Source organism: Azolla caroliniana, unplaced genomic scaffold, assembly GCF_043228905.1.
Source record: "Azolla caroliniana isolate FFs.n. ecotype wild unplaced genomic scaffold, voAzoCaro1.0.p SCAF_4, whole genome shotgun sequence".
NCBI classification, from domain to species: domain Eukaryota; kingdom Viridiplantae; phylum Streptophyta; class Polypodiopsida; order Salviniales; family Salviniaceae; genus Azolla; species Azolla caroliniana.
Window position 1 is genome coordinate 21,074,345 of NW_028230439.1, and position 18,006 is coordinate 21,092,350.

Below are 18,006 nucleotides of genomic sequence, written 5' to 3' on the forward strand. Positions count from 1 at the left end.
TTGTTAGCCATGACTCATGTTTTGAAAGATCTTGATCTCTCTCACATCCTTCATACCAACTTGGTGACCCCTCCAAACTCTATATCGAAGACACCATTAACTTATGAACTATTGGAACAACAAATTGTAGGGACTCAATTAGTCATTGATTAGAAAACATTTGTCAACATATGTCAGGGTTAATTTGAGAACCAAAATATTTGTCTTTAAAAATTGTATTTGAGAGTTACTATTCATCTCAATCTCTCCCATTTGTTCTCATCTAGTTTTTTTGGCTTCCTTTATGTTGTTCAATTGTCCCTCCAACATAATTGTCTTTAGCTTTGCAATATTCAAAAGTGTAAAAAACTATTGGATGATAAACTATGGGGCCTCAAGAGTAATTGTGGGTCAGAAAATGTTTGGTAGCATGTTTTAGACCTTTTTTGGGCATCAAATGATATATGGCCTATACAGATCGTACTTGTAATTATCATAAATTACAAGGTGTGACCTTTGATATATAAACATTGAAGGGGAAATGGCATAAATGTGCCCATATGTATGAGAATTAAAAAAACACACTTGCTTGTTTTCAAATTTAGAGATATATTTTTGGTAATTGTTGAGATATCAAGCTCAACTAAGTTTAGCCGTTAAGTCAACCACGTAACTTAGTAGTTACATAAATAGAATCTATTTTGAATGTTGACTATTAATTATTTTGTTCCTAGTATTTAACTGGGAAATCTCTAGATTCCCCACTATCGAGTTCATTTAATGTCTATCTTACACCCTTGTACTTATATTCTCCTCACAGGTGCACCTTTGCACATGAGATGTATATATACCTTAGTGTGGGTATTTTTGTAACTTGATGATGTCTTTTAATATAAGTAAGAGTTTCTTGTGCTACATGTTAATCATCCTCCACTCAAGTGTGACTTCCTCTCCACATAATTAGATACTAATTAACCCTTAGTTAATCATCTAATTATTAACATGATATCAAAGCAGGTGTTTTAGCAGATCCACTAAGCCCACCCGATTCATAGTGATTGTGTGTTCGACATACCAACGACAAATCCGACTATCCGTTACTGTAGTGCCACTATGTTGCACGAGTATGAAACTAAGGGAAGAAAAGCCAAAAGGAAGACACTACACCAACATGAATGCACAAATGAGCAGTTTGCTCCCTAACGAAAAGCTAGATCGGAGTAATTTCTCATATTGGGAGTACAAGATGAACCAATACCTAGTCGATCAAGGGTATTGGAGCTATATCGACAGTGGGCGCAAAAACAAACCCGACATCACAAACGCCAACTACCCAACATGGGAGCAAGGGGCAACTTGGGTGATGTACTGTTTGGCAACATGCGTCCACAATCACATGCTCTCTCACATTCATGATGTGAAGACGCCTAAAGAAGCGTGGCAGAAATTTGAGACGAATCTTCGTTGCAAACACGACCCCCGACAAGCTTCAACTTCGACAAGAGTTGAACAACATCCAACAAAAAGACATGATTGTGTCAAACTACACGAACAAAATCAAGAATATATGTGACTCACTCAACTCCATCAACATAAACATCGAAGAGGATGAGATCGTGCAAGTGTGCTTGGGAGGCCTCACACAATGGTTCGACCCAATAAGGACGACAATCTTAGTGAGGGGGAACCCTCCCTCATTATTCGACCTTCAATCCATGTTATTGGTCAAAGAGAACCATGTGAGAACAAAGAGCAAGACATCGGAAGGGCAAATGTTCTTTTCGAATTCAGAAGGTGGTTGAGGCGAAAGAGCTCGGTTCGAGCAAGGCAGAGGACGACGAGTCAACTAGCATGATGAAAATAACTCGACCTTTCAGCAAGAAAATGGAAATACTCGAGGAACCTTCGAAAGAAGGGGGAGTTTTCATGCCGAATATAGTCAGCAAATCAGGCCCGTTACTTGCAATTATTGTGGTAAGAACGACCACCGCAAAGAGGAGTGTAGGAAAAAGAGAAGCAATTCAGCTTCCACAAGTTAGGAAATCATCAATTACGCCGCTAACTTTGAATTCGAAGACTACGGAGGCATGTTCATCATGAGGCATAAGGAGAACACTATGTCAACATACGATTCAGCCAGCGCATCTCCATCAAAAGAAGCATGGTTCAGTGACTTGCGCACACCCGATCGACCCGGCTATGTGGAAACGGGAGATGACACCACACACACCATTCGGCATATCGGCAACATCCCTCTTGGCAAGGGCAACAACAACTACATTAAGAATGTCTTACACGTTCCCACGATAACAAAGAATTTGGTCTCGATCGGCCAAATTGTGGAGCAAGGCATGCAAGTCCGCTTCAACAACGGGGTTGTTTCATAGAAAAGAATGGCCAACTCATAACAAGAGGACGGAGGGAAGACCGAATGTTTATTCTTGATTCCAACGAGGTAAAATTGGCCATGTATGCCGAAGGTCTCAAAACCGAGACGAACATCGAGTTGTCGCACAAGAGAATCGGCCACATCAATGTTGTGGCACACGAGGTTTATGTTGGAAGAAGTCGATCTTGTCGCATCTACGAGTATTCGAAAATATAGCATACGTCCACATCCCGACCGAGAAACAATAGAAACTCAAGCTGAGGTCCGAAAAGTGCATTTTCGTGGGATATTCGTTCAAACAAAAAGGATAAAAGTGCTTCAACCCTTCTATCCAATCGGTTCGGGTAAGTCGAGATGTTATTTTCGACGAATCGACATCTTGGTATAAGCTTGATTTGGCTCCATCCGAACCGACCAAGGAAGAGTTAGGTGTCAACTCAGATGACGACATGCAACCGCTACCTGTACCATGGGAAAGTCCAAGCTCAACCATGATGAGCGAACCACAAGAGCCTCCAAGCACCGAAAGCATACCTCGACCAGGGGCCGGCTTGGACAAAGGCAAAGGCAAGATGCACGAATATGAAGTCGATCAACTCGACGAAAGTGATTCAGATGTGTTGGCTCACTCTTTGGATTGTGAGTTAGGAGTGCCCATTATGCGGACCATTGGTATAAAGAAGGCAATGGCATCTACAAACGAAAAACTCAGACGCTCTTCCCGTGAGAAGAATCCGCTTACTCGATTCGGCTACAATGAGTATATGGCACATCACTATGCCTTCATGAAGAAGGTAGCAACCAAATGAGAGCCGGAAAGTCAGAAGTTGTTTGTTACCCTCGATGGATTGAAGCCATGGATGAAGAAATGCAAGCACTAGTCAACAATGACACATGGGATCTTGTGGCACCAACACCGCATAAGAAGGCGATCGATTGTCGATGGATTTTCAAGATCAAACACAATGCCGATGACTCCAGCAACTGATACAAAGCCCAACTTGTCGCTAAGGGGTATGCTCAAACCCATGGCATCGATGATGAAGAAACCTTTGCCCTAGTGGCAACGATGACTATTCGGCTAGAAGGCTACACTGATGCCTACTAGGTCAACAATGTATTTGATCGACATTCGACATCCGGATTCATCTTCTCACTAGGAAGTGGGGTGATTTCGTGGAGTAGCAAAAAGCAACCAACCGGAAGCGGAATATAGGGGCGCAACCATAGTCACTTGCGAAGCAATTTGGTTGAAGCGGCTATTAAAGGACTTCAATGAAACGGTCGACAAGCCGATACATATCTACTGCGACAATCAAAGCAGTATACAACTAGCCCAAAACCCGGTCTTCCATGCCCGAAAGAAACACATCGAGGTCCATTATCGCTATGTTCGGGAGTGCATCGTCGTGGGAGGCATCGACCTCTGACACGTCGATATTGATCAACAAACGACTGATATCTTTACCAAGGCCTTAGGAGCGGACAAGCTCCACCAGTTCTCGATGACACTCGGCCTTCGGTAGATTAACACACCAAGCCTTCATCAAATGCTTGAGGGGGAGAATACCGATAGCCTAAAACTGTCAACTTGACATAAGTCGGAACCAAGAAACCGACACGCGGAAAACAAAATCGGATGTCAGACTCCTCATACTCGAGCTTGAGGGGGCATGTTGAGATATCAAGCTCAACTAAGTTTAGTCGTTTAGTCAACCATGTAACTTAGTAGTTACATAAATAGAATCTATTTTGAATGTTGACTATAAAGGATTTTGGTCCTAGTATTTAAGTGGGAGATCTCTAGATTCCACACTATCAAGTTCATTTAATGTAGGACTTACACCCTTGTACTTATATTCTCCTCACACATGTGTAACAATAGGCAATGGTTCAGTTCAATTTAGGTTTAGGTTTTTAAAAACGGTTCGGTTCGGTTTTAACAGCCAGAAACCGAGGTTTAAACAGTTTAACGGTTTTTTATTTTTTATTTTATATTAATTTTTTTTAAAAATTTGTAAAAATTTTAAAAAATGGTTTTTAAACTATCTTTTCATTTTTAGACCTTATTCTCACATTTTAGGATCTTAAAAATTTTAAATAATGAGATATTATAAATTTAAAAAAATTAAAAATTAAAAATTAAAATTTTGACCTATGCTGAAAACCGAAACTGAACCACGAAACCACGGTTTTTATGGTTTGAAAATTGTTTAACGGTTTCGTGGTTCGGTTTAGGTTTTAAAAATTTTAAACAATTCGGTTCCAAACCGGTTTGGTTTGGACCCTCTCAAACCAAACCAAACCGTTGCCGATTGTTACACATGTGACATGAGATGTATATATACCTCATTGTGGGTATTCTTGTAACTTGATGATATCTTTTAATAATAATAAGTAAGAGTTTTTTGTGCTACACTTGTTAATCATCCTCCATTCAAAGTGTGACTTCATCTCCTTCTCCCTCTCACACACACATATCACATAATATTCCGCAACTTAATCACACACATGATTAAATATTCACATAATTAGATACTAATTAACCCTTAGTTAATAATCTAATTATTAACATTAATTTAAAGCTCCTAATCATGGAACTAGCAAATTATGAGCAAACATTAGCATGTTACTCGAATTAAGACATGACAACTTTGTAATTGTAACTTCAGTTAGAAGTTACCCATTGTCTAAATAGAGGCCTAATTTAATGTTACACACATAACTGAAGGGAATAATTCCAAAGGCATTTTAATGTATTTGAGGGTAAGAAAACTACTTATCTTATGACTTGAGGACCCATTGGGATTTGGATTACATTGGTGCCTAAATAGCTACCCCTTTTTGATGCAGGCAACATTTCAGAGATGCCATGGTTAACCACCCTTAATCCATTGTTTCTTTAATCTTCTAATTAATTGCTTATTGTTAGTATCAAATATAAGAATCACTAATTTGGTTTCTTATCTAGCTTATTAGTATCTTATATATGTGATTGTATGAACTTCAAAGGTATAATTAAAGGCAATATACGATTGCATTCGGCTCGTGTCATCTACTCTGAAGCCAAAACTGCGATTAATGAAACCTAATTTCTAATCAACCCAACATGTATATAATTAATCGCGTGCGTAATGCTAACATTAATAATGTTACCAGGGGCTTTAAAATGCAGCAGCGGCGAGGATTAGATCGTTAATCAAAATTTTGACGTTCAGAGATTTTTCCCCTAAAATCAGGCGAGCGAGCGAGCTAGAGGAAATCCATAGGCGAGTGAGCAGCAAGCAGCGAGCTGTGGGTTTAGGGTTTTTAGAGAAAAGTCAGAGACAGAGAGACAGAGACAGAGACAGAGACAGAGACAGAGACCATGAAGTTGGATGTCGATGTTCTGCGCTACCTGTCGAAGGACGAATTCCGGGTCCTTACGGCAGTGGAGATGGGCATGAAAAACGTAGGTCTCCTGCATTTATAAGCTACGTGTAAAAATTGTTTGATTGATTTTTACCTCGTATCCTGTCCTATCCAACTCGTAGAGACGGGAGGGGGAAGAAAGAGGGGCAGACAATCGGGAAATGGTTGAGATGGCTCTGCATCAACTGTTTGGAGACCTTGAATTCTTAGTTTGATACACCTATGTAGCATTAGTTTAAGAGAATTGATATGTGGTGTAACAAAGATGTGTGAAAATATGGATTTGAATTCGTGAGCTTGTGTCGATAATCTAATAGCTTACTACTACTAGGAACAGGATCAGTCCATTAAAAAACGATTGAAAATGACTTTCAGAGAGCAAAGAAGAACTGTATTATCTAACATCAGTAGGCGTAAAATTTAGTTCTTGATATTGTGGTTATGTTGATTTGTTATTTGTTGGCGACGCCTGAATGCATTTTCTTTACACTTTCTGTGTAGCATGAAATTGTTCCAGTGGAGCTTGTTGAGCGCATCGCTGGTCTCAAGTATACCATCTTAACAAAGCTTTTCAAATTTATGACAAGATATACAATCTGTGTGTGGCTTAAATCTGTTGTTAGCTAATGAGGTGTATCTTGAGGATGTCAACACATTGAAACTTGAATTACAGGCATGGAGGGGCTTATAAGAATATCAAGACTTTGTTGAGACACAAGCTAGTTCATCACGACTCATCCAAATGTATAGTCTCTCATCTTCAGTGGAAACTTCAGACCATTATTTGTCTAACACTTCTAATGTTTTTATTTTTTTTCCTAAAAGACGATGGTTATAGGTTGACAAACCTAGGTTATGACTTCCTCGCCATAAAGACTATGACCAACAGAGGCCTTATTGCTGGTGTTGGGAGGCAGATTGGTGTTGGAAAGGAATCTGGTATGTTAACTGTATTATTGTAACCTTTCATTTGAATTGTGTATGCTAAGCATGTGGTATTACACATGTGTACTGTTATCCCTTATATAAAATTCATATACATGTGTATGATTGTATGACCTACTTCCTTTAATAAGGATAGAATTAAAGACATGGGAATTTTGCAGTGGTCTACTATCAGTTCGGTCATAGATAAAAGATTTGGCAACAAGCCCAAAATTAAGTTATTTTATTTGACAGGATCTCTGCAATGCTTCAATATAGGTCTCCATCTTATGGAACTGATAGATGGTGAAGCAGAAAACATGGCTTTTGCGTATTAAGTAAATGGATAATAAAGGATACACAAATATTCTAAAACTGGAGGAAATGTGAGCTTACTTATTCATAGTACCCATAAGAATCTAAATGGTAATAGATATGGTTAAAGGGAATTCCAGGCCTATGCCTCAGTTGGAACTCTTCAAAAGAGGCAATTTGTAGAAGAGGCACCACAGTTTATTGAAAGAGGTTTGATGAAAGAGGTATTTTTATCCATTCACAAGAGAGAATGTATTATGAATGCAAATTACAGCAAGATTTTAAGTTTGCAACCATGGAAACGTGAGATGAGTTACACGAAAACAAGTTGCTGGAAGGATGCTGAAGCATAGTCTTTATACATTTCAAAGGAGTTTCTGCAACCCTAGAGATGAGAGACAACCATTATGCAGTGTTGGATATGCAGAATGATAATGAATGAGAGAAAATTTCGTATAAATAATGCTTTCAAACAAATATGATCTTATATATATAATGCTACTATATAGTATTGGTAATGTCTTGTTTTATTATTTGATATCTTTTCATCTAGATTATGAATAATCAAGAAGGTAGTTTTAAATTAATTAACCTGCCTCGTGTTTCCAAAACTTTTATTATGTTCGAACTATCAATGTTTGTGATTTGCTGCATACATCTTGGTTGATGGAAGTGAAGTTTTGGGCAAAATGCATTTTTAGAGAATAAATAAATGCCCTGTTGTTTAGATATGTGATCAATTGAGGTGCTGCTAACTGGTTGAGATGCTTGTAATTACTGGAGGTGCTGTTATACTCCTCTAGCTGTATAATATGTCACAATATGGAAAATGTATTCGATATTCACTCTTTTGAGTAGCTAAGAATCTGGAATCCATGAACGTCTAAAGAAAGGCAGGATTTCAACATGTGGGTAATTCCATATCAGGAATCGGGTATCCTTTTCTTGAATTTATCCAAGAGCATTGTACCTCTAGCTGGTATAATATGTTGCAATATGGAAAATGCATTCAGTGTTCATTCTTTGAGTATCTATGTATCTGGAATCCATGGTTATATAAAGAAAGGAAGGCTTTTCATATTTGGGTATTTTGATATCAGGAATTGGCTATCTTTTTCTTGATTGTCTCCAAAAATATTGCAAGGAAATAAACCTCAAAATTACCCCAAGTTTAGGAGTTATTTTGAATATTTTATAGTTAGTTCAAAATGATTGATTCTTATAATATTGGAGGTTTGTTGCAGACATCTTTGAGGTTGTAGCCGAAGATGGGGAGGTACTAGCATTAAAACTGCACAGACTAGGCCGGACATCGTTCAGGGCTGTGAAATCAAAACGGGACTACTTAAAACATCGGAGCAGTTTCAATTGGCTCTATCTATCGAGACTTGCCGCGTTAAAGGAGTACGCTTTTATGAAGGTGATGATATTCATATTTTATTTTATTATTCTAACATCCAGCTTAACATGCTGATGCTTTTGCCTATCATCTTTATAGGCATTGGGTGACAATGGCTTTCCAGTGCCAAGGGCTGTCGATTGGAATCGACATTGTGTGTTAATGTCACTTGTTCCAGGTTATCCCTTGTAAGTACACCTCGGTTATTGCTCCTAACATCTCAATGACATAGGAAATAATACGTTTGCAATTCCTTATATTCAGTTGAAATTAAATAAATGCATTTTAATCTCCTTGGGATGAAGAAAACCAGATCTCTCATAGCTACTTCTAAAACCTCCAATTCAGATGCCATTTGAATCTCTATGTTTGGCCATAAGGTTTAATGTTTAGTTCATAATGAACCAGAGTGCAGGTGAAGCAACTGCAGAATCCAGATTTGGTATTTCAAACAATTATTGGGCTTATTGTACGCCTTGCTGAACATGGCTTAATTCATTGTGACTTCAATGAGTTCAATATAATGGTAATGTATGGATCCCTTTCATGTATATGTAGATTTCTCAGTAGTTTTTTGTTTCAATTTACATGGCATCATCTCAGATTCTAAATTAAGGTTACGGTGTCATCTCAGCTATTTCTCACATTTAAGTTATGAAAAATGGGCCAGGTAGATGATAAAGAGATTATAACAATGATTGATTTTCCTCAAATGGTTTCAGTATCACATCGCAATGCTGAAATGTTAGTTCCAAATGTTCCTTTTCAATGTAAATCCTGGATAAGTGCTTATCTTGCATTTTCTGAATCTCATAATTTTTTGCTGCTGCTAAAATGCCAGGTATTTTGATCGAGATGTGAATTGCATCTTGAAGTTTTTCAATAAACGGTGAGATATTTTGAACCATAAGCATGGATTGTTGTATGCCTAAGTTAGCTGTACATGGTGATATCATAAACTTTTGCAGCTATACTCTTGACACTGGAAAATCTCAAACTGGATTGTATGGAATTTGAATAGGATGAGATATGAAACCTTTATTCTTGTATGCTCACTTAGCTTGAGATGATGTGGGACCCTATTCAAGCATATCCTGTAGTAATCATGAATACCTGCCCAAGTTGTAGAGGAGGCTGATTAGTATATTGTAGATGTTAGGGAGGGTTGATTGGTAAGTCCAGAGCTGCTGTTGTGGATGGGTTTGATTATTTATTCAATGGTTAAGGATTCGTTGTTGTATCGAGAAGCCCTATGATTGGCATGGAATTTGCTTTATGGTTTGCTGGATGGCAAGATTTCTATTGGTGGTCTACCTACTCACTCTGCCCTTGACTTCTGAATCCTTGTTATATTGCATGTGAGGTATGACACCTGTTATTCACTGGAGGTGGAACGGCATGTCATTGGTATTGTCCCACATCCAGCAAACTCCAATATATGGCTTCCTGATCAATATCATTGAGTCCCTATGTTCTGGTTGCTGATGGAGGTGATGTCACACTGTTAGGGATACCCTCCAGATATGAAGAATAATACATTCTGTTTTGCATTCTTACTCATCCCATCTATACCGTACATTAAATCAGTCATCACTCACTAGTCTCATCTCCAGAACATTGGCCCACTCAACATTGATTCCTCAAGAAAAGTTTAAGAGATGGTATACGTATTATAAAAGAAACATAAGAGGTCCAAAGCTTGTTATTTCTTGGTATTTGCACGTTCTTTTCTTGCATAGGACATTTTGGCACCACCCTTGGCTCATGTGTTCATCTGGTCTATTGACAAGGGCTTTCTTGCTCACGGTCAAACTGTACATTATGCTGTGTGTTCCTCTTGAAGGTCAAATATTCTAGGGAGGGTGGAAACTTTGATATTATCATGGTTGGGCATGCTACATAGATGCTAGTGATATCAACCTTGAGGTCATTTCAACAAGTTTTAGACAAGGATGTCACTGGACAAAAAATTTAGTCTTTTGTAAATTCTAGCCATGTTCAATCTAATGAGCAAGATTATGCATTATGGTTAAAGGATTCATCTCTTGCAGCAGTGCGAGATGAAAACTGCTTATATTTTTTGGATACATATAAGCTGCTTGTTTTTCTTTGGATGTGTATTGACCAAGTTTATGACTTCTAAAATTTGAAGAAACAAATCCCAGAAGTAAGAGTTGCATCCTTGGCACATGTGTGGAATTCAAATTGCAAGTATAGTCATGTACTTGCATGCGGCCTCCAATTTCTATGGAGCCAACTGTGGTGCACGTGGATGTCGGGACTCTGTTGGGTTCTTGGAAAGTAAAGGACCTTAGATTGGGAGTGACAGTCTGTAGCTGAGTATGGGGATTTGCTACAAGTATTGAAGAAAACTTGCTTGTTAACACAAAGGCCTCATGGTAATAAAATGGTCTAGTTACGGTTTTCACAGGCCAAGTCTGAACTTGTTAAGCCATCAATACAAAGGTACACAATTGCCCAAGTTTAGCTTTGATGCAGTGACGAGAAGCACCTAATGACTGTCAATGTACTTAGCTTTCCTCTTGGTTTGAATAAAATTGATCGAAAGATTGATAGGGACTGGATTTCGCAAGTAGGCCAATGTTTCCTGTAAAGTTCTAGGGTGAGCTGAAAAGAAGATTACAGGTCACACCTAGCTAGAAATCTGCCCCCTTTAAATGTTGACTCGGAAGACATACATTTGCTGTGTCTCAATAAGGTTGGTAACATCAAAATCGTTGCATTTCAGAAAATTGAAAGTAACCTAGTTCTTAATTGTACTCATGAAGCCTAGTATATCCCAAGGTTAATAAGATTTCCAAGCACACAGAAATTTATGTATTTTCAACCCATGTGGGGCTCACTGAATAAATGGAATGGAATGGTTCCCATGTAAAAGAATTCGAGCATGGAGTGCTATGACATTTAGTGTCTTTTCTTTCTGATGGAAACAAAGTAGAATGGATCTAAGTCTTGATTGTTCGATCTTTGAGAACCAAGGGCCAACTGAAAGAGATTAGCTTAGAACTGTTATCTGTGAGGTAGAATTTGTGTGTTTTCTGTTAATGTAAATATAAATCAGTAAGTGGCTTATTCTGAATGTGCAAATTAAGGCTAATTGTGAGATTGAATGAGTGAGGATGATGAGAGGAGCAGCAGAAAACACTAGTAGAGATGAGAGTGACGAGGCATTGTGCAGGTTACATTAAAAAATGATTTGAAGAAAATATATTTAAAAACAGCAATTTTAGGTGTGTGAAATGAAAATACAACAGCTGAAAGACCATTCCCATTCCCATGATCTTTAATTTGCATGATAGCAACTATGGACATTTTTTTATTTCGCATTATCTACGAGCTTTATGTACTTCGATGAATGACATGTCAGTAATCTCTCTTTAAAACACCAATCTTGTTGCCTTCACAGGTTCAGCTCTACGACAGTGGAGGACGATGAATCTAGTGTATTAGATACAGAGCTATCTTACAATGAACGACCAGAATTTCATGCTGTTGCAAATATGTCTGCATCTCTGGACAAGCAACTCGAAGCAAGTGGCTTCACTCATCAAGACCAAAAGGATTTGGAGCAGGTGGTAATTATTTTGACAGTTTTAAATTGGTAATGAAAATTTGTCATGCTTCTCAAATTTTCTTCTCCCTTTCAGTATACATTGGGGACAAAAGATGATGTTGAATTTAATGAAGAAGGGGCATGTGATAGGAAAAGTGACTCAGAAGAAGATGATGAAGGAAGTTTCTTGGTTGATGATATCCAACAAGTAACCCTGAAATCAGATTTAGATAGTCAGAACAAGGGTGTAGAAACATTGGGAGAGGTTGTGGCTGACGGCCACAATGACACAGATTTGATGGATAATGGGTTGGAGCATTCTGAAAATGAAAACTCCACAGAAAATTCCCTCAAAGATGTCAAACATTCGAAAAATTTGGAAAAGAGAAGGCGACAAGCTGCATCTGCAGTTCGTGCTGGAACCAAGTCACATTCGTCTAGGAATGCATCCAAGGATAAAGGGGGTAGGAGGTCTCGTAATGGTGGTGGTGGTAACAAGCTGGATTTTTGAAGAGTGAGACCATTGAAGTGAAGTTATTAGTTATCTGGATGTCTTGGGAAAGAAGTTGATGGCTTCTGTGATGTCACGAGTAATACCTTTTCTATGAAAACTTATTTCCTGTAAAGTTTTTGGTTGTACTATGGAGCCTTCCTAATTGACTCGGAGGAATATCCAAGAGCATTCATTCGGGAAGTTCTCTTCAAGTCGAATATTAATGCATAAATTGATTCTTTAACATCACTGGTAGAAGTCTTTATTAAAATCTGATAGAATTTCAGAAATGCAAGTATCAGGGGCATTATAGTATGACTGCTGTACAAAATAATCTATTGTGTATCCCTTTGAATTAGTTGTGAGCTTTTAAATAGCAACATGCTCAACTGAAAATATGATTTATAAAAATTTCCGTGTTAAGATGTCTTCTTGTTATTGTTGTCACTGTGGTTAAGGTAGAAATTTTCCTGTTTGCTCACATATCCTGTTTTATTTCGTTTTTGTTCGAGTTTTCTTGAAGCTTACACACCTGTCCCCTTTATTTCTTCTTTCATGCTCTTGCCATCGTCTGTCCTTCATGTGCTCTTTCTTTTGTATTCTGTCTGTAGTAGCTGTTAGATTGGCCAAATGTCCATGTAGCTATTCTTCACCTTACTGATCTTTTGGGATTTTTTCTCCTCATCTAAATTGTGGTACTCCTAGAATTGTACTTCTTGTGGTGTACAAGCCAATTTGGCGTTGGGAATTGACACCCATTTAATGGTTCCTCTGTTATAGGTAATTGTTCCTTCTCGGCTTGTTGATGACATTGCACTATGAGCTTAGGTTGCACACTGTATGTTATGTGGAAAATGTGTTGATTGCTTATGTGTCCATCAAAGAACATAACAGATGTAGGCCAATTGTAGATGGAGAGCGTGAATAGCCAAATGGCCAAATGGTTGTGAATGAGCCAAACGGATCTTCATATCTTGGGAAAATGTAGAAACTCTGAAACAATGTTATCATATTGGACCAGCTGGCACTATTTGGCTCATAATCAACGTAGGAGGGTTAGAAAGGGACGTCATTAAAACTTGCATAGGTGGACAAAAACTAGTGGGTAAAGTAAGAAAAATTAAGGTTCATTCCTAGAGAGATCAGTACAAATGGCTGTCTACACGGCATCTGTCCGCGCGCCTTTACAAGTTAAAACACATTTTGTTGGGTCGTTCTGTTCCGATACAAAGAGAGAGAGAGAGAGAGAGAGAGAGAGAAGAAGCCCTGCCAAGCCATTCATCATTCATTGGACAAACAAGAAACACTTTAGCAAAAGAGACATTCTTCCTTTGGGTATGTCCCCAATGCCCACATTCTTCCTTTGGCTATGGCCTCTCTCTCTCACAGCTGCAGGTTCTGCGGTCTGTAGCATCCTGCAACGCCATATTGCATGGGAAGGGTCGAGACTCTCGCTTCCCTGTTGAAACAGCACATCAGTGCCAAGCGGCTCAGAGATGGGCAGCTCATCCATGCCCACATCTGCTGCCTCGGCTTCCATCGTCTCACCTTTCTTGGGAACTGCCTCATCCAGCTCTATGGCGCCTGCTGGATGCTCCATGACCTTCTTTCTGTCTTCCGCAGTATCTCCAAGCCCAACCTGCACACATGGAACATCCTCATCAACCTGTTCGGACAGTGTGGTCGGCTGGATGATGCCAAGCAAGTCTTCGATACCATACCTAATCCTGACATTGTCTCTTGGAACACACTCATTGCTGCATTCACACAGAACGAGTGCCCGGAGGTGGCATTGGATCTTTTCCAGCAGATGCAGGTGAAGGGAGTGAAACCAAATGATGTCACACTGGTATGTGCACTGGATGCATGTAGCTGTCTGGCGGCACTTGAACAGGGAAAGCAACTTCATGCTGCTATAATCGATGGCGGATATGAGGAAGATGTTATCTTGGGCACTGCAGTTTTAAACATGTACAACAAATGTGCTAGTTTCGATGAAGCAAAGAGTGTGTTTACAAGTATTCCACACACCAATGCTGTCTCCTGGAACATCATGATTTTAGCATTCATAAAAAATGGATGCTGCAATGAGGCCAAAGCTCTCGTTGACCAAATGCAGGTTGAGGGTGTTAATCCAACATCTGTTACTTTCGTGCCTTTTGTTGATGCATGTGTCAACATCATAGAGGGGTACAACATCCATCATGTGATCATTGAACATGGATTTAATTCAACATCAGGTGTAGAAGCAGCTTTAGTCAATCTTTATTGTAAGCATGGGGCCCTTGCTGATGCAAAATGTGTGCTCTCAAACCAAGGAAAGAAGAATGTGGGAGCCTGGAATACAGCTATTTCAGCTTCTTCTCATGATGGTCGTTGGGAAGATGCATTAGATATTTTCCAGCAATTGTGTAATGAAAGTGTCAAACCAAATGATGTAACATTTCTGGGTGCCCTTAATGCATGCACACAAATGCAGGAGCTCAAACTATCACACGCAATTCACACCCACATTGTTTATGAAGATTTCCAGGAGGATATTTCAGTGAATACTGCCCTTGTCAATATGTATGGAAAATGTGGGTATCTGAATGATGCGAGACGTATCTTCGATAAAATGCATGAAAGGAATACTATCTGCTGGACTGCCATGATGGGAGCATGTATTGAAAATGGGTGTAATGAGGATGCATTGGAGTTGTTTTTCCGCATGTTTGTTAATTGTATACACCATGATAGTATTACAATTGGCTTTGCTATAGATTCTTGCCCCTGTTTTAGGAATTCTGAAATTCAAAAGAAGATTCATGTTACAGCTATTTCCGACAGTAAGCATGGATATGCTCCTGCTATTGGCAACGCTCTATTGAAAATGTATGGTAAATGCGGAAATGTCAAGGACGCAAAGGTGGTGTTTGATAAAATGAAAAATCGGACTACTATTACTTGGACATTGATGATGGTAGTGTTTATTCATTGTGATCAGAGCAAAGAAGCTTTCCAGTTATTTCAACGAATGCAACATGAAAGAATTGCAATGGATAAAGTTGCCTTTGCTTGTGCCCTCGATGCCTGTTCGGAAATTGTTTCTCTTAAAGAGGGACATGAGATTGAGATTTCTTTGCATGCCAATGGTTATGGTGAAGATTCCATGATTAGAAGTGCTCTGATTCGTATGTATGGGAAATGTGGAAGCCTGTTTGATGTGGAGAGAGTGTTTGAGAGCACAAAATCTAGAGATGTTGTTATGTGGACAGCTGTGATCACTGCATTTGCTCAAAATGGATATAGTGAAAAGGTTCTTACCCTTTTCAGTGCAATGCAGAAGGAGGATATTAAACCAAATGAAATCACTTTCTTATGCGTACTTAATGCTTGCAGTCATGCAGGCCTCATTGATATCGCGAGATACTTCTTTACTATGATGGATAGAGTTTATGGTCTTTGTCACACCATTGACCATTATATATGCATGGTTGATCTTCTTGGTCGTGCAGGGCAACTTGAAGAGGCACAAGCCTTGATCCAAGAACTATCAACAGAGGAAGTTGCTGGAGCATGGATGTGTTTGCTTAGTGCTTGTAAAATTCACTCCGATATGGAAAGGGGTCAGCATGCTGCTAGTTGTTGCATCAAGTTAGATCCAAGAAATGATGCACCATATGTTGTATTATCCAATATTTATGCAGATGCAGGTCGATGGAATGATGTCACGTTTGTTAGGGAATCTCTGTTGCTGGCATCTTCAGATTTAAATGAAACGTGGATGACCAGTTAACCGGAGCAAGAAAATGAAGGCATTGAATCTTGGGATGGTAGATGTGCCGTAGACAAGTCTTAAATTTAGAAAATCAATATAGCATCCTCGACATGGGGAGAAGGCCATTCAATAAGTTAACAAATACAAAGCGAAAGTAATGATTCCCTCAAAATGGCCTCCCAGAGGTTGCATGGGAAGATGGATACTTTTCTAGAAAAACCACTTAAGGTTGGTTTAAAGACATCTGGAAATGGTTTGCATGATGGCATGTTGACGAATATCTGTATGTGCATGTAGTGCAAAAGAAAGGTATTGGAGAACATGAGTCCCTGTTTTACCCTACTGCATTGGAATCTCTCCAATCAAAATGGATATCCCAACATAGATCTAAGCTCGAGTACTGATGGATTGGTATCGATCCTCAATGTTGGAAAGTTTACTAACGGCAGTTGGCCATTGCCCAAGTTCACATCCAGATGACCCTTGCTGAAGTGAGCGAGACATGCCAAATCACATTAATGCAACTGGGGATTGGATGAATATGGAGCAGAAAAAAGAGTGTGTAGCCGCTCGCTGTTCCCACAATTTTAGCCGAAACTGAAGAAAATGACATTTAAGAATGCGTTACGAATCAGTACATCAAACATGATTTTTAAGGAATACCACAATGTTGTACTAGCCTTCACAAACTCCTGAAGAGGATGGAACCATTGTTGATGTCACCTGGAATGCACTTTTCTTGTCTAACTTGACCACATAACCAAACACATGGAAAATTCAAGTAATGAAATTAGGAAATAACCTTGATTTTTCAGCTTTCCACTTGCCCTTTGTTCTACCATTTAAAAATTCCCCATGCTTTATTTAGTGGAGTAAAAGTAGAGCTTAAACAAGTATTATGAATTTATGCTAAAAATATTTTAGGAACATCTCCATACTTCTTCAATGCGTTTTAAAACAAGTACACGTATATGTTTGTGTACAGAGGTTCATCCTAGTTTGTAAGGTGTATAATTGATCAACATGCATACTTTGACTCAAAACCTGCCTATTTAAATGTTATTTCCCCTCAAACTTAGGTAGCCGCCTTTATTGGTTGGGCTGCCATGGCCATTGCCTTTATTAGTTTCCATGGCCTAGTGTCGGTCCACCCTCACCTCTCCAACATTGTGCTCGTCTCTATTGAGGAGACTCTATGGCGTCATTGTTGGTGGCCTCTATGAGCCACAATTGCTATCACCTTGGGTGTGGCTACCACCCTAGGTTTCTTGCTTTAGGGCATGGTTGTTTCACACATTTGTCGTTTCCCACATCAGCCCTTGACCAACACATATAGCATGGTTAAATATATATGATATATCTAAACATATTTGTATAAAACACACACACACACAATACCCCTTCTCCACTCACACTCAACACCTATAATTTATTATTATTTTGGTTACACCGTTTGCCCTCACAATTATACATATTATTTTCTTGTAATTGCAAATCAACCCACCAAAACCTCACTCTATTCCTCTTGAATACTGTTTTATTATCCAATTTTCAAACACTCATATTGCTTGCATATTTTTTGTTGCATACTAACAACTAACATCATGGGACAACCCTTGGGCATCGTTAGTGCGATTTCTCTTATTGACAACTCTTAACTCTAGTCTGCAGGCCGAACTCCATCAGAGATCACTCTTGACCAATGCTAGCTACTACTGTGAATTAATTAGAATAATGGTGGAAAGTTTATATCGCTTTATAA

General features: G+C 38.9%; 2 protein-coding genes across 2 annotated transcripts; both read left to right on the forward strand.

The window, feature by feature from the left end:
• The first annotated feature begins 5,570 nt into the window (after window positions 1-5,570).
• On the forward strand, window positions 5,571-12,726 carry LOC147865373 (protein serine/threonine kinase). Its single transcript, XM_087318160.1, has 11 exons — window positions 5,571-5,819; window positions 6,281-6,327; window positions 6,453-6,523; window positions 6,605-6,718; window positions 8,263-8,438; window positions 8,517-8,605; window positions 8,826-8,943; window positions 9,088-9,161; window positions 9,259-9,306; window positions 11,845-12,010; window positions 12,086-12,726. Exons 1-11 carry the CDS (start codon window positions 5,736-5,738, stop codon window positions 12,500-12,502), a joined length of 1,404 nt encoding a protein of 467 aa, XP_087174286.1. The 5' UTR covers window positions 5,571-5,735; the 3' UTR covers window positions 12,503-12,726.
• Window positions 12,727-13,792: 1,066 nt separating this feature from the next.
• LOC147865374 (pentatricopeptide repeat-containing protein At3g02330, mitochondrial-like) lies at window positions 13,793-17,066 on the forward strand. Its single transcript, XM_087318161.1, has one exon. The coding sequence runs from the start codon at window positions 13,917-13,919 to the stop codon at window positions 16,260-16,262; it is 2,346 nt and encodes a 781-aa protein (XP_087174287.1). The 5' UTR covers window positions 13,793-13,916; the 3' UTR covers window positions 16,263-17,066.
• The last annotated feature ends 940 nt before the right edge of the window (window positions 17,067-18,006 follow it).

Excerpts from the sequence above, each read along its gene's own strand:
- LOC147865374 (XM_087318161.1), top strand. The coding sequence starts at position 13,917 with ATGGGAAGGGTCGAGACTCTCGCTTCCCTGTTGAAACAGCACATCAGT.
- LOC147865373 (XM_087318160.1), top strand. The coding sequence starts at position 5,736 with ATGAAGTTGGATGTCGATGTTCTGCGCTACCTGTCGAAGGACGAATTC. Across the intron at positions 6,328-6,452 it reads GAGCGCATCGCTGGTCTCAA|GCATGGAGGGGCTTATAAGA; the intron begins GTATACCATCTT and ends CTTGAATTACAG. Across the intron at positions 9,162-9,258 it reads TCACATCGCAATGCTGAAAT|GTATTTTGATCGAGATGTGA; the intron begins GTTAGTTCCAAA and ends CTAAAATGCCAG.